General features: G+C 41.3%; 1 protein-coding gene across 2 annotated transcripts in view; it reads right to left on the bottom strand.

The window, feature by feature from the left end:
- Window positions 1-12,743, bottom strand: part of gab2 (GRB2-associated binding protein 2) — a 36,452-nt gene that overhangs the window by 11,015 nt on the left and 12,694 nt on the right. For both annotated transcript variants that reach the window (XM_056374021.1, XM_056374020.1), the window contains exon 2: window positions 8,083-8,383. In XM_056374021.1, coding sequence (XP_056229996.1) covers window positions 8,083-8,383 — 301 coding nt within the window. The remainder of the gene's footprint in view (window positions 1-8,082; window positions 8,384-12,743) is intronic.

Here is a 12,743-nt window from a genome sequence, read left to right as displayed (position 1 = left end):
TTGAGCCCGGCAACCTATGCACAGCAACGAGTCCTGTCAAAGTGCCCTTGAAAAAGGCATCTACCTGTGTATGTCAGCGCTGATTCCAAGTATATGCATAAATTATATGTTTTCCTGGCTGGATCTGCTGGACTAGTGGCTCTTTAAAGCAACACCGTGTCCCAGGAGGCCACATAGTGGAGTCCATTTGCATGTGTGGTTAGAGGGGGTTGGGAGCTTTCAATGAGACTGACATAACCGGATAAAAGAGATGCTAGATGAAGCAGAGATGGGTTAGGTGGGCACTGAGGAGAGCCTTTAGCTCTGAAGGAGCATGGCGCTTCACAGGGAGAGGGAAAATGGCATCCTCGCTCTCCTGGTTAGTCTGAAGTGAACAAAGTGACATGGCTGTTTCATCCTCCCCTGGAAACAGCTCAGAAGAGTATTAAGCAGAGCAGACGCACAGGAGCATTCCCTGATCACATTATTCTCCTGTGCCTGCTCGCTCTACTGCATCATGTGAGCACCACCCATCGACCACATTGCGACATCAATTTGCCTCAAAACACTGAACTGATCAATCATCCAAAAGGCTCAGGGCTCGTCAGGGCCAGTGAATTACGGAGTTCGGCCAAATCTAAAACAGCAGCTCATTTTCAACGTTCTGACCTCATGTGCGCAAGGTGATGGGTGGATAAATACTGTAGCTGTGAAACAGTGGGAAGGACAAGAGATGGAGATGAAAAGTTGAGACAATTTGTGGCGTAGGTTGAGGATACTGAGATCGTTTCCATGGCATTCTGTCATGGGAAAAATGCAAGACTCACCTGGAAATGGCTGTGAAGCTGCCTGCAGCCAACCAAACCAAAAATAAAAGGATAATTTGCTCTGACAATAAGGTGCATTACAGGATGGGAAAAAAGCTTGTTCTGGAAACGCAGAAGTCACGATGAATGGAGAATGTGATACTTGTGTTTGCTCTACAATACACAGTGTAGTAATTCCCTCAGGATACTCCTCACAATAATTCCAATAAACTTAAGTGTGTTTCTTAAGGGTGAATACATTTGATTCTGGGCTGGATCTATTCCTGTGATTGCATTTATATGCAGCCTGGTCATCTGTTAACAGTGCTGGCTAAGCCACAGTTCAGCTGGCCTACAGGAAAACTTTGATCAGACCCAGGCTATCATTTTGGGAAGAGAAAAATCTCCATTGTGGTCATTTTGCATTTTAGTTTGATAGGTCTATGTAAATGTTGGGCTGAATCAAAAATTGGAAACAAACTGAACAAAAATGGAGAAAGTTCAGTTATTATCACTTTGTGTTGTACACTGTCCATCAAATGTCTGCTGGTAAATAATTTACAACACAGATCCAGTGATTCCAGTGATATTAAGTACTCCAATGAAGGCCTTTTTGGCAGATTGGAGTAAGAATCTTAAACCACTAAGATTGTAATTTTCTGTAATATTCTGTCAAGCTTTTCAAGGATGCACTGTAGAGATGCAGCCACGCTATAGATCCATAACCAGCTGCCCATGTTAAAGTCTTTGCATCTTAACGGTTACATAGATTATCTGTGCGCTCCTGTATGAAAGGAGGCAACTCTGCAGTTAAACTTTTATCTGTGCTAACGCTACGCTACCAATTACAGTGAATGTATTATAGCGTGACAGAAAGGGGGGGGGGGGCTATAGCTGCATGACAAGCAGCAGATCACACTCCAAATTGCTGATTACAAAATGAAGACAGGTATAAGCATCTACAGACAGCAGCTGAATGGCATATAAACATTTGGTCAAAGGAAAAGTTCCACTCCAAAATAGTCCATTTGCAGTTCTCATGTAACTGCAGGTTGGATGAAAGCCTCCATTTAGAGCGATTAGCTTTCCCACAGGCCGTTACTAAACCTATCATTTGAAGAATTGGGCTGACGCCAATGTAAAATGAAAAATTACTACACATACAACCAGAATTTATAAACCCAAATCCACAAGGATTATTACCCAGATAGATAGCAGAGACCAGAGAGTCGAGGATGAACAAGGACTGAGGGAAAAGAAAATGTAGAAAAACAGTTATTCTTGTACTAGGAAACGTGTATGTAGCATAAAAATAACTAAAAACACAGACTGAACTGCAATTTCGAGTTTCATTAGAAGACACTTTGATTTTACAGCATGCTTTTACTCACAAAAACATGGACTTTTTTTTTTTTTTTTTTTTTTTTTTTAAAAAAGGTTGGTTTCATAACATTGCGCAACTGCCTGAATGTTTTTGGTTTGTTGCATTCAGTGAAGTTCTTGTCTTGTCAAGGAAGGTTTATGTGTTGCCAGTACCAGTCACTTTTTAACTGACATTTCTCAGGCACAGCCACTGCTGAAGAGAAAAACAAACACTGACCACAGCTTTACTATCTTTCAAGCAGGTTCCTCTTTAATCATTGTCGGTAAGTCTAGACTGACACTGAGTAAAAATCTTTCCCTCTCTTTTGTAAGCAGGGGCAAATAGGGAAGTTTTTAGTAGATCACATTTTTTCCTCAACAGAAACGTTTTTATTATGTTGGAAACTGGCCACTGCAGTGAGATGGCGAGGCCGCGATCATCATGGAGCTGGTTACGTTCACGAAGACACATTTTTAAGCCACGCCGAGATCTGCAGCTGTAGTCAACAAGCCATCAATCTGGCTTCACAACTGGCTTTAATATGAACCCCCTGAGACAGATTTTGTTTGAATAAATGTAATCTCTTTTCAATGCCTCTGTGAGAAAAACTACTGAAACTGCTACTGGAAATGCTGACTTAGCAGTTATTCTTTTTTCCATTCCTCACCATCTTAAGTGCAACAGTTAAATTGAAAAATACTTTTTTTTTTTTCCAAAGGGACAGGCAGGGAAACAGAGAGAATGAAGAGGAGGGAAACAAAACAGAGTGGAAGCTGTCCAGCAAAAGATGGAACAAAAAGGCAAAAAAAAAGAGAAAAAAAGAAAAGAGGACTGCTGACAAGTAAAAACCTCATCCCTTCGTTGTGATTATCCTCGTCTCTGAGTTCAAACAGCCGGGAGAGAGCAGAACAAAGCCCATGATTGACGAGATGATGTTCCATTCATTAGATTGTGCTCGGGGGTGGGTCTCCCTGGGTGCAGACACACGCCACACACCCAGCCATCAGTATCTGATAACAACAGCGCTATCACCCACCAGCAGATTGTGAGAACTAGAAAAACATGTAAGCCAGTGCATACATGTGTAAGGCAATCAGATGTGCTATACTAATCCCCACTGCTCTTGAAACGTCTTGCTTTTGGTTGTCAGCATTGGTTCCAAATTTAGGTGAGTGACAAGCACAGCTGCACTCGCATAAGGAGTTAAAGAGATTTTTTTTTTAAAACAAAAAGTGAGACAAAAAGTGCATCACTGAACACTTTGCACTTCCTCAAACATCTCCATTCTGTCGGGGTTAACTTATTTTTACAGACGGAAATCTCAGCCCTCTGCTTTGATGATTTTGATGATGGGTGTGTGCACAGTGCACAAGTCTCTGGTTTCCAGCAATCCTTCAGATGCTGCCAGTGGTATAATGGGATGCACAGCAGTGGTAGGAACAGCAAACCATCCTCAGACAGCTCTGTGGCAGCAGAAACCTGACCTTCCAGTGCCATGGAGCCTCATTATTTCAACAAAAATCAATGCAGACAAAGGGCACTTTGGGAGGGGGAAAGGCAGACATGCATGTGCAGGGAGAGTAAGAAGCCAAAGGAGAGCTGATGTGTTTGTATTTATATAGCACATATGTATGTATGCGTATATTTTAAATGCATATATATCCAAAATTATTACACCAGTGGTGTGTTTTTTTAATTTCTTAATTTTAATAAAAAGGATTGGTATAAAACCAATTTTTTTGGAAATACTTCAAACGTAAGCACATAAAACGAAGTATCTGCATAACCACAAAAGCATGATCAAACATCTGAGAAATAAAACAATTTAAAATTAAATATCCAAACTTAAATATTAAAGCAGCATTTTAGGACACAAAATGATGAATACAAAAAAGAATTTGTACAAATATCACACACATTGATCTAAGAACTGGCAACAAAATGCATGCGTGAGGGAGTATGTGTGTGAGAAAGAGAAAGAGAAACAAATTGAGACATGGTGAAAGACAGAATGAGAGAGAAAGAGTGAGAGTTGCTTTCGGGAGTTGTGTAACAGTGAACTGTCATGTGCTGCCCTGTCTTTCCTCACAGTTCCCACAGGCAGCTCACCACTGGTGGCAGAGGCCAGATCTGACTTAACATAAGGTAACTTGAGATCAAGATGCTGACATACGTGACGCTGCTAAATATCTCAACAAAACCCTCTCAGAGAAACAAACACTTCGGCACTCCTTTTTCTATTGTGTAGCTAAGCCAAGTTAATGACGCTCATAATAATTTCAGACTTCCCATTGCAACTGCAGCTATATATGAACAACAAATATGACACGGTGTACAGTAGCCTATGTAACTGCATGGCTGCAGAGTGCTGCATGAATCTCAGACCACCAGGCTGATGTGTCTTGAGTATGGTTCACGCCTCCCGTCTGGCTTCAGCATTTATACACCTTATCATTGACAGGTGCTTTCTGCCAGCACGATTGGGCAACAGTACTTTTCAAATGTGCTAAGAATTTCCACATGGCCAGACTGTGTTGTTGAAAATGGAATTTGTTGCCACGTGATTCCCGTAACCAGGAAGCTTTCTTTTTTTTTTCCTCAAAAATAAACACTGCTTTGATAGATTCCTTTTTGGACAGCACCACTCACAACTAGTGCTGAGGAGTAGCGCTTAGTTACTTGATTATTTGATCATTTTAATATCCAGGACAAACTACCTACATCTTTCCTTGACTATAATGACTGATGGATTACTTCTGTTGGTACCTGGTTAGCTGTACTTTGTAGTGTAATACTTAGTACGGTGAGGGTTTAGATAGAGGCTACCATATGTGGTAGAGAGTGTAAAACCCTTTGGAGTTGCATAAATAAAAAACAGACTTTACGACAGCTATTTTGCATTATCGTAAAACAGGTAGCTTCAGATAAGCAGTCTGGGTAGTTTTCCAGTTGTGTTAAAATCACTAGCTAGATCTACACTAGGGCCAGTGTTGATGAAAACAGTTTCGAGGAGGTGAGTATTTATTTCCACCGGCACACTGACAACAACTTGATACTACACAAGGGAGCAGGCAGGACTTATTCAGAGGAAGATGAGATCTGCATTTAAGTCAACAGCTTATTCCATGGAAAAGCCTCTCATCCAATGTTGTTTTTTTACAAGGAGGGTAACATGTTGTGTAGACTGATCTTGAGATGTGTGTTTGTTTGTGAGTGTGTGTGGGTGTGGCAGTTAAAGATAGACAGAGAGAGAGAGAGACAGAGAGAGAGAGAGAGAGAGACAGAGAGAGAGAGAGAAGAAAATGGAAAGGACACCAGGAGGAAGAAGCACATCTTTGTAGCACTGCAGTCCACAAGTGAACAGACACACTCAGCTGGTGGGTCTATCATTGCAGAGCAGCAGTGGGTCAGCTCTGAATGGTCTTATTAACCACCTCGAGATCTATGGCTCCTTCTCTCAATAAATTTCTCTGCCTTTCCGCACACTATAAGACGTCGATAATGATGTAATAGGGAACCAGTGGTAAATTGAGCAGCTTTTCCCTGGAGCAACAGATATATGAAAGAATAACATCTACAATTGTTTCTACTGGATGTTTAGTTCACAATTCAAACATTCACACATGGAAAATTTGAGACTACTACTTAAGCGCTTGAGAATATTGAGTGATGAAAGATCAGGGGAGCTTTACATCTTCTATTTTTTTTTTTTAAGTAGTATGAGTTCAATAGAAATTTTCCCAAAAAACGCTTTCACGCCTGTCCAGAGCATTGAAACACTTGAAGGAGGAGTTAGTTTTGGTTTATAATGATAATCACTATCAGTCAGTGTTTCTCTGAAAATTACAGCCCTCTGGCACAAATAACGCCGGGAATGATTTTACATGAAAGAAGCAGCAAGTGGTTTTTCTGAGAATACGCTGGCACAGAGAGGGACGCTAACAATTTGTAACCTTCATTTACTAACACCCCCACTTCCCTGTTTTCACAGTTCCTGATAAAGTTTCTCAGAACCAGTGACTTCACATTTCACTGAAAAAAGATGAGAAACTGCTGTGATGATGTTTACACTTAAGGGAGCACAATCACTAATGCAGCTGTCATGACATAAACCCTCTGACTCCTCCAGTGCTCTCTCCCAGCCACACCCTGCTGGCTACTGCAGTTGATACAGTTTGAGATTCCTGACAGGACCTCGCTAATTACTGAACTTGGGACCAGGGGGATCCCCTCATGATGTGAACATTATTACACTCTCCACAGCTGTTTTTTTTTTTTTTTTGATTCCACACCTGGACATATTGCATGTTACAGATGATCAACCATGTGCACAAAGATTAACGTCCACCAGCTGCCAGATGGCGGGAAAAACAACAGCATGAGTGCAATCTGGATGGGCCGGAGTAAGAATATGAGAGGATCTTTTTCACCAACTTTGGTGGAACATACACTTTACTGGATATATGTGGTCAATTTCTCATTTATGGCAGAGAGAGACATTGATGCAACTGCTCAACCCTCATATATCATGACCTAAAATAACCCACACTATAAAAAGACCTTACTCACTGCTTTGAAGGAGAAGGGTTAAGAGGTGTCTTTCATTTTGAGTCCTCATTTTGTAGTAGCAGCTTTTTCTTTTTTTAACCGAAACAGATCATAGTTTCGGTGACTCAGGGAAATCTCTGAGTTGAAGGTGAAAAGACAGCTCTTTTCTGCTCCGCACAAAACAGGTTTTACACATGAATATTACTGCATAAAAACGCTATGATTAGCATGTCTTGTCTGATCTGGCACTTCTATCCGACTTGTCTTATGGTGCCACTAGTGGATTCATTTTTTTTTTCATTTTTTTTTTCATCTCTGGTAGCCCCAGAGGGAAACAAGCCAGTCTCATCCACAAAAGCTCTCGAACAGAAGCTGTGGCAAAAACACAAAGCTGAGCCTCTGTATTTGCTACTAACTCATAAAATGGCCAATATCCAGAATAAGAATCTCCATCACCGTGAATACAAGGCAGAGGCAGAGATGAGACCCTTCTTTAACAAAACAAACGAAGAGAAAAATCAATAGCACTCTCAGACACTGTGCCCATTTATTTGGCAGGGATGTTCCTATTCCACTCTCTCAAATAACAAAGACGGAAAAAAACACGATCTCCAGTGAGATCATGTGGCAAGACCTCTGCCGCTGAATTTTCATGAAAACTAAGATGCAAGCTGTTCCAAATAACAGTGGGAGACAAATAAAAGGCAAGTGTTACTGTGTTTTGTTTTGTACAGCATGCACAGCCTCGAAGATCAAAACACATTTGTATTAATTCAGTAAAGATACAGCATGTATGTATGTATATACTGTACATATTTCATTGTTTGTTTAGACCGTAAAATGTCAGAAAAATAGGGCAAAATGTGCATCACTCATTCTGAAAGCAAAAAGGCGATATCTTCAAATTGCTTGTTTTCTCTGTTAAACGACTTCTCTGATTTGTCAATTTTTGCTTGATTAAATACTTTGAATAATAAATAGATTATCACAATTTAATATAATATTATAAATAATAATATAATTTTCTGTTTATTGACTAATAATTTCAGTACTTCTTAATACTAGAAGTGTGATTCTCTTCTCATGTGCCAATTAACTGCTTGAAATTTTTAATTTAAGATAATAGTGAGAGCAGAGCAAATGCAATTTCTTTGCTAAATTGTAGGAAAAGATGGATAAAAACAAAAAAAATTCCCATTAGGTCACCTCAGCTCATTTGATATGTTTTTATGAGTTTTTGCCATTTATATATTGACACTTTGGCCCGATTAACAAATTACAAAACTACTAACGTGGGTAAATGTAGAAACGGAGATGGGGCAGAGATAAACAGAAACAGTGACAGTGAGTGTGATAGAGCAGCGAGAACAGGTCAAGGTTTCCTACCGTGGTTGTCATCTGACTGGTTGAATCCACACAGCTGGCAGATTGAGCGGACCCACTTGTTCATCTCTTCCTCGGTCTCAGCTACAAGATAAAAGGTGCGGTCAGAGGTCTTGATGTCAAACACAAAACTGTCCTGGAACTCCTTCCTCTTAAAGGTCAGGCCAGCGTCCACCTGCTCACAGCAGTGCAGGTCGATGACCCGGATGGGTTTCTTGGAGTGGTCGTTCTTGTAGTACTCAAGAACGTCAGGGTCTCCGCTCATGCGGCCGCTGCGAAGTATAAACCAGCGTTTCTTCCATGCCTGGGAAATGAGATGGAGAGGTAAGAAGATGACCACAGTACACCAAAAGAAAGTCCTCACCCTGAGAGCCAGTACACCCAAATCATGAGTGTGTTGATAGAGAATTCTAACCTTGTTTTTGAAATTTTAAATACATTTCTACCTATGCTTACATTTTAAATAATCAACTATTCAGTCTGATTTCTTACTGTGAGCAATGCAGAATGTTGCCGTGGCAACACAGTCAGCAGCTGGACCTCAGTTGTGGTGTTAACTGTTGATCCAACACACCTCAAAGAAACTAAAGTCTGCAAACTTGAGCAGGTTAGTGCGCTTTAGTACACATGCGGTTGTGTGTGGTTTCTGTGCGTGTTGAAGTCTGTGGGGGGGATGGCAGCAGGTGTTTACTCCCTCCACACGCATTTCCTGTGCTGATATCCCTCCATGAGCTCAGAGAGAAGCAAAGCTCCTCTGTGTCAACTTCATTACAAGACTCCAAGCTCCTCCCACTCCCACAACTGGTGAGTGACACAGGTTTGGTCCAACCAAAGTGTTCCTACATCTGCATCTGAGTGTGTCACTGGAGCTGGAGTTTCCTCTGAGAGTGTAAATAAACATCCCTTGTCATAGCTGCATGAAAGGCAGCAGAAGAATATGCTCCAACAATGCACGCAGTTATGATGCAAGACGGGGAAACATACAGAGTAACATGTTGATTTCACACCAATAGCACCTCTGTTGTATTTGTCAACTGGAAAAGCACAAAGGAAGAACAGTGGCCTTGATTGCAACAACTCCATACGTTTTCCCAGTGGCTGTCTTAAAGGGACTCTGTGTTCTCTGTGCTCAGAGACAAAAGAGGAAGATAGACCAGGAAGGGAAAGGGGGAGTAAGGGGGGGGGGGGGGGGGGCTTTTGGACATCTGCCAGTGATGCACTTCCGCCAGGCAATGTCTCTCACATGCAGGCTGCTGACACACAGGATCCTGCAGGCCCCCCTCTCTCTCCACTAACACAGACACTGTGAGGCTAACCGCCCCCCCCCCCCAACCTTTACAGATGCACAAACATATATGCTTCTCAGAGATGTATTCTGTTTTTGTCAGAGAGGTACTCCTAATGCCCTCTGGAAATATGCATGCTGAATTTTCCTATGAGCTATTAAAGGTTAAATTAATGGTTGCTGAACCATTTTGGTTTCAGCATTATGTGCATTGTGCATTCAGGCTATCTGACACATTGTCATCACACAGTCCTCTTTAATGTTGCACCTGCGCTTTTCCTACTATGACGAGTCAAAATGTCTGCTGTGAAAAAGGCCTCTCCAGAGCTTTTCTGACATTACACAAATCTCTAATATGCATTCTGCTCAGTGGTGTTTCTGCATCAATTAAATCAATCAGAGTGTGTGGTGCTGCAGGATGCCACTCTTCTTTTAGCCATGCTGGTTTTCACTGCTAATGCTAACTACAGGGAATCTCCTGAGAAAAATCCCTTATACTTTAATTGTGTTTAAATCTACGAATACAGGTTTTCCTGAATCTGGAGATGTACAGCCCTGCAGGACCTTTCCAGAAAAATGTAATCATTTCTTCATACATTAGTGGAGACTGTTTTTATTTGAGGTGAGGCAACCTGCCTCTGCTATCATACACTGTGGTAAATCCTCAGATGTGTCAAATGAAAAAACTTGGACCTGGGAACAGGTTGAAAAACTATTGGCGAACTATTTGTTAATGATTTATTGCTAAAATAAGGAATTCATTAACATGGTTCTGCAACTAGTGATTAAAATAGCAACTTGACATCATCAAAATGTCTTGTTAGGTCAAACTAACTGTACAAAAAACACAAAAAATAAAATATTCAATTAACAGTCGGAACAGTTTTGGCGTTTTGCATTATAATTTACAGAACACTATTTCTTTAAATATCTCACCAACCATATTATTTTGAAGAAGGTAATATGTTACATACAGTATGTTGAATGTAACATAATGATTCATTCACTAGATTTTGAGATTGTATCTATTGTTCCTTACGTAAAATGGTGAAGTATCATTTGACATGTTATCAGTTCTGTTTGTATTTTCCTCTGAGATGCCAACACAGCTACGAAGAGGCAGCGACATGTTTTCGTTTTTCCAGGAAGTGCAGATTTTGATCTTATCTTCTGCGTGTAGCCGAGGTGTTGTTGAGGTGCTGGGGTATAAGACTTTTTCATTTCATTCTCTGTCAGACTGATACACTGATAAAAGCTAGAGGCAGTGCGGCCTTAATGGTGTTGATAGTGGAGCCTCGCTCCTGTGAGCATCTTACCACTAACTCCAGTCTCAAGAGGCAGAAAAAAAAAAGGCAAGAAAAATAATAGGTTTAATCTGCACTATGATGAGTTCTGCAGGCGTGTGAAAACTATGTATGAGGTCATTTCTCAGTTTGGGAGGTTGTTATGAATGTTCACTAATGCAGATTACGCTGGTAAAGGGTGTGGGAAAACTAGACTTACTCAAGTTTCCATCTAAAAGGATTCAAGTGGACTGTGAACCTCCTTATTTCATAAAAACACAGTCATCACACTACTCCATAGAAACAGACACATAACACATCATACATTTTTTTTTTCTTTTTCCATGTCCACAAAGCTCTTTGGTTTAGTGCCATTACACCATTCAGAGAGAATTGCTATAACTCTTACAAACCCCATTTAAATATTATTGCCTTTTCTGGAAAGAGAGAGCATCAGTTAATTGAGACTTGGAGCACTGCCCAGTTTCAAGAGGTCAGTGTGACCCAGCTGGGTTATTCCTGGCATCCTTCAGCTGCGGCCAGCATATTAACCCAGGACAGCAACAGCTCTCAACCACGGAGGAAAGACAACTCATTTAGGAGGCCTTATCGTGCTAAAAATAGAATGAGTATTTCCACAGGAAAAGCAGTTGCTGCCTAATTCAAGAACAAAAATCATTTACAGCTTGGTTTCCCTCCGTCACACTTTCTGACAACCTCCTCACTGAAATCTCGCATGGAAAGTGAAGGAAAGTGCGTTCAGTTTCAAATCAGCTTTTTCAACAACACAACTGGCAGTGCGGCTTTTACCCTCTCTCGCTCTCATGCACTCTTTCAAATTTGAGCAAACTTCCCCGGCAAAGTAAATCATGGGGGAGGAGGACACAACAAAATGAACTAACCCACCCACCGCCTGTCCTACAGAGCATGTCTAAGCCCATCGATCACTGTCCAGGCGCTGGGAAGTGAGGGCTGAGGCTGTAAAACTAGGCTGAACTCTCCCAGCTCTCCAACTTTCCCCTCCCCCTCATGGCTTTGGTTTAAGCTACATCACTGTTCAAAAAAAAAAAAAAAAGAAAGAAAAAAAGAAAAGGGAGGGGGGGGCTCAGCCTAGACACACTGCCCTTGTTAACAACTGGACTGGACAGTCCACTGGACCACTGAGAGGGTCGTGAGCCAGGACGCTAGTCACACCCTCAAATAACACGATATCAAAGAGTTACGTTATTGTGGGGGGAAAATACTGCAAACCGCACGGGACGCAATGTTACCCTGATGTACTGGCATTTGTTCATCATGTTCTGCAGTCAATGTGCCTTCTTTCCACAGACAAGATCAAAGTCAAATAAAGGTCAAATCTAAGCAGAAAAAAGAGCAACATAACCGCACAAAGCACAAAACTATGCAGCCGCTGGAGAAGACAGTGAAGAAGACTTCCTAAGATTTCAGTTCTCAACTCATGTGAAGGTCTCAACTCTAGGCTGTAAAACAACAAAAAGGAATCGCCCGCCACCGCTTGAAGCTCTCCGAGATTCAGGGCAGCCACCCGTAGCTATGAACGCACATCGTATATCCCTTCAGTCTTATTCAATCATCCCATAAAAGCTCGATCTTACCTTGTTCCAACACATTTGTCCTGTGCTGATGGCAGCCAGCTACAGATGCAGAGAGAGTAGAGTGGGCTACAAAGGATAACACGACCGCATCTATTTTTGATGACTGGGAAGGAAAACATCTAATAACAATCTGCAAATAACAATCTTTTGAGCAAGTTTGCTTCTAAAAATGGGATCAAAACTAGTTTGTCTTGCCAATTCCTTTTGTTTCTTTGCATGTTGATAAGTACGCATGCTTTGCTCTATTTCTGGCAGTCGGCAAAACAATGATACTGTGGGAAAACAAACAATTTAATACAAAAGGTCTCGGTTCACAGAAATAAGTGGGATACAACCGTCTGGTATGTGCTGATAGTCCTCCACAGCTTTAAACCGCATTTTAGAAGATACACAGCAACAGCTGATAAGTCACACCAATCACTTACTGTATTTGCACGAGTCTAACACAACACTGTAAAAACAAGCCCTGTCTCACGTCTT

This window comes from Seriola aureovittata, chromosome 4 (assembly GCF_021018895.1).
Source record: "Seriola aureovittata isolate HTS-2021-v1 ecotype China chromosome 4, ASM2101889v1, whole genome shotgun sequence".
Classification (NCBI taxonomy): Eukaryota; Metazoa; Chordata; class Actinopteri; order Carangiformes; family Carangidae; genus Seriola; species Seriola aureovittata.
Note: the sequence above shows the minus strand (reverse complement) of the source record. Positions and strands in the feature narration are given on the sequence as shown.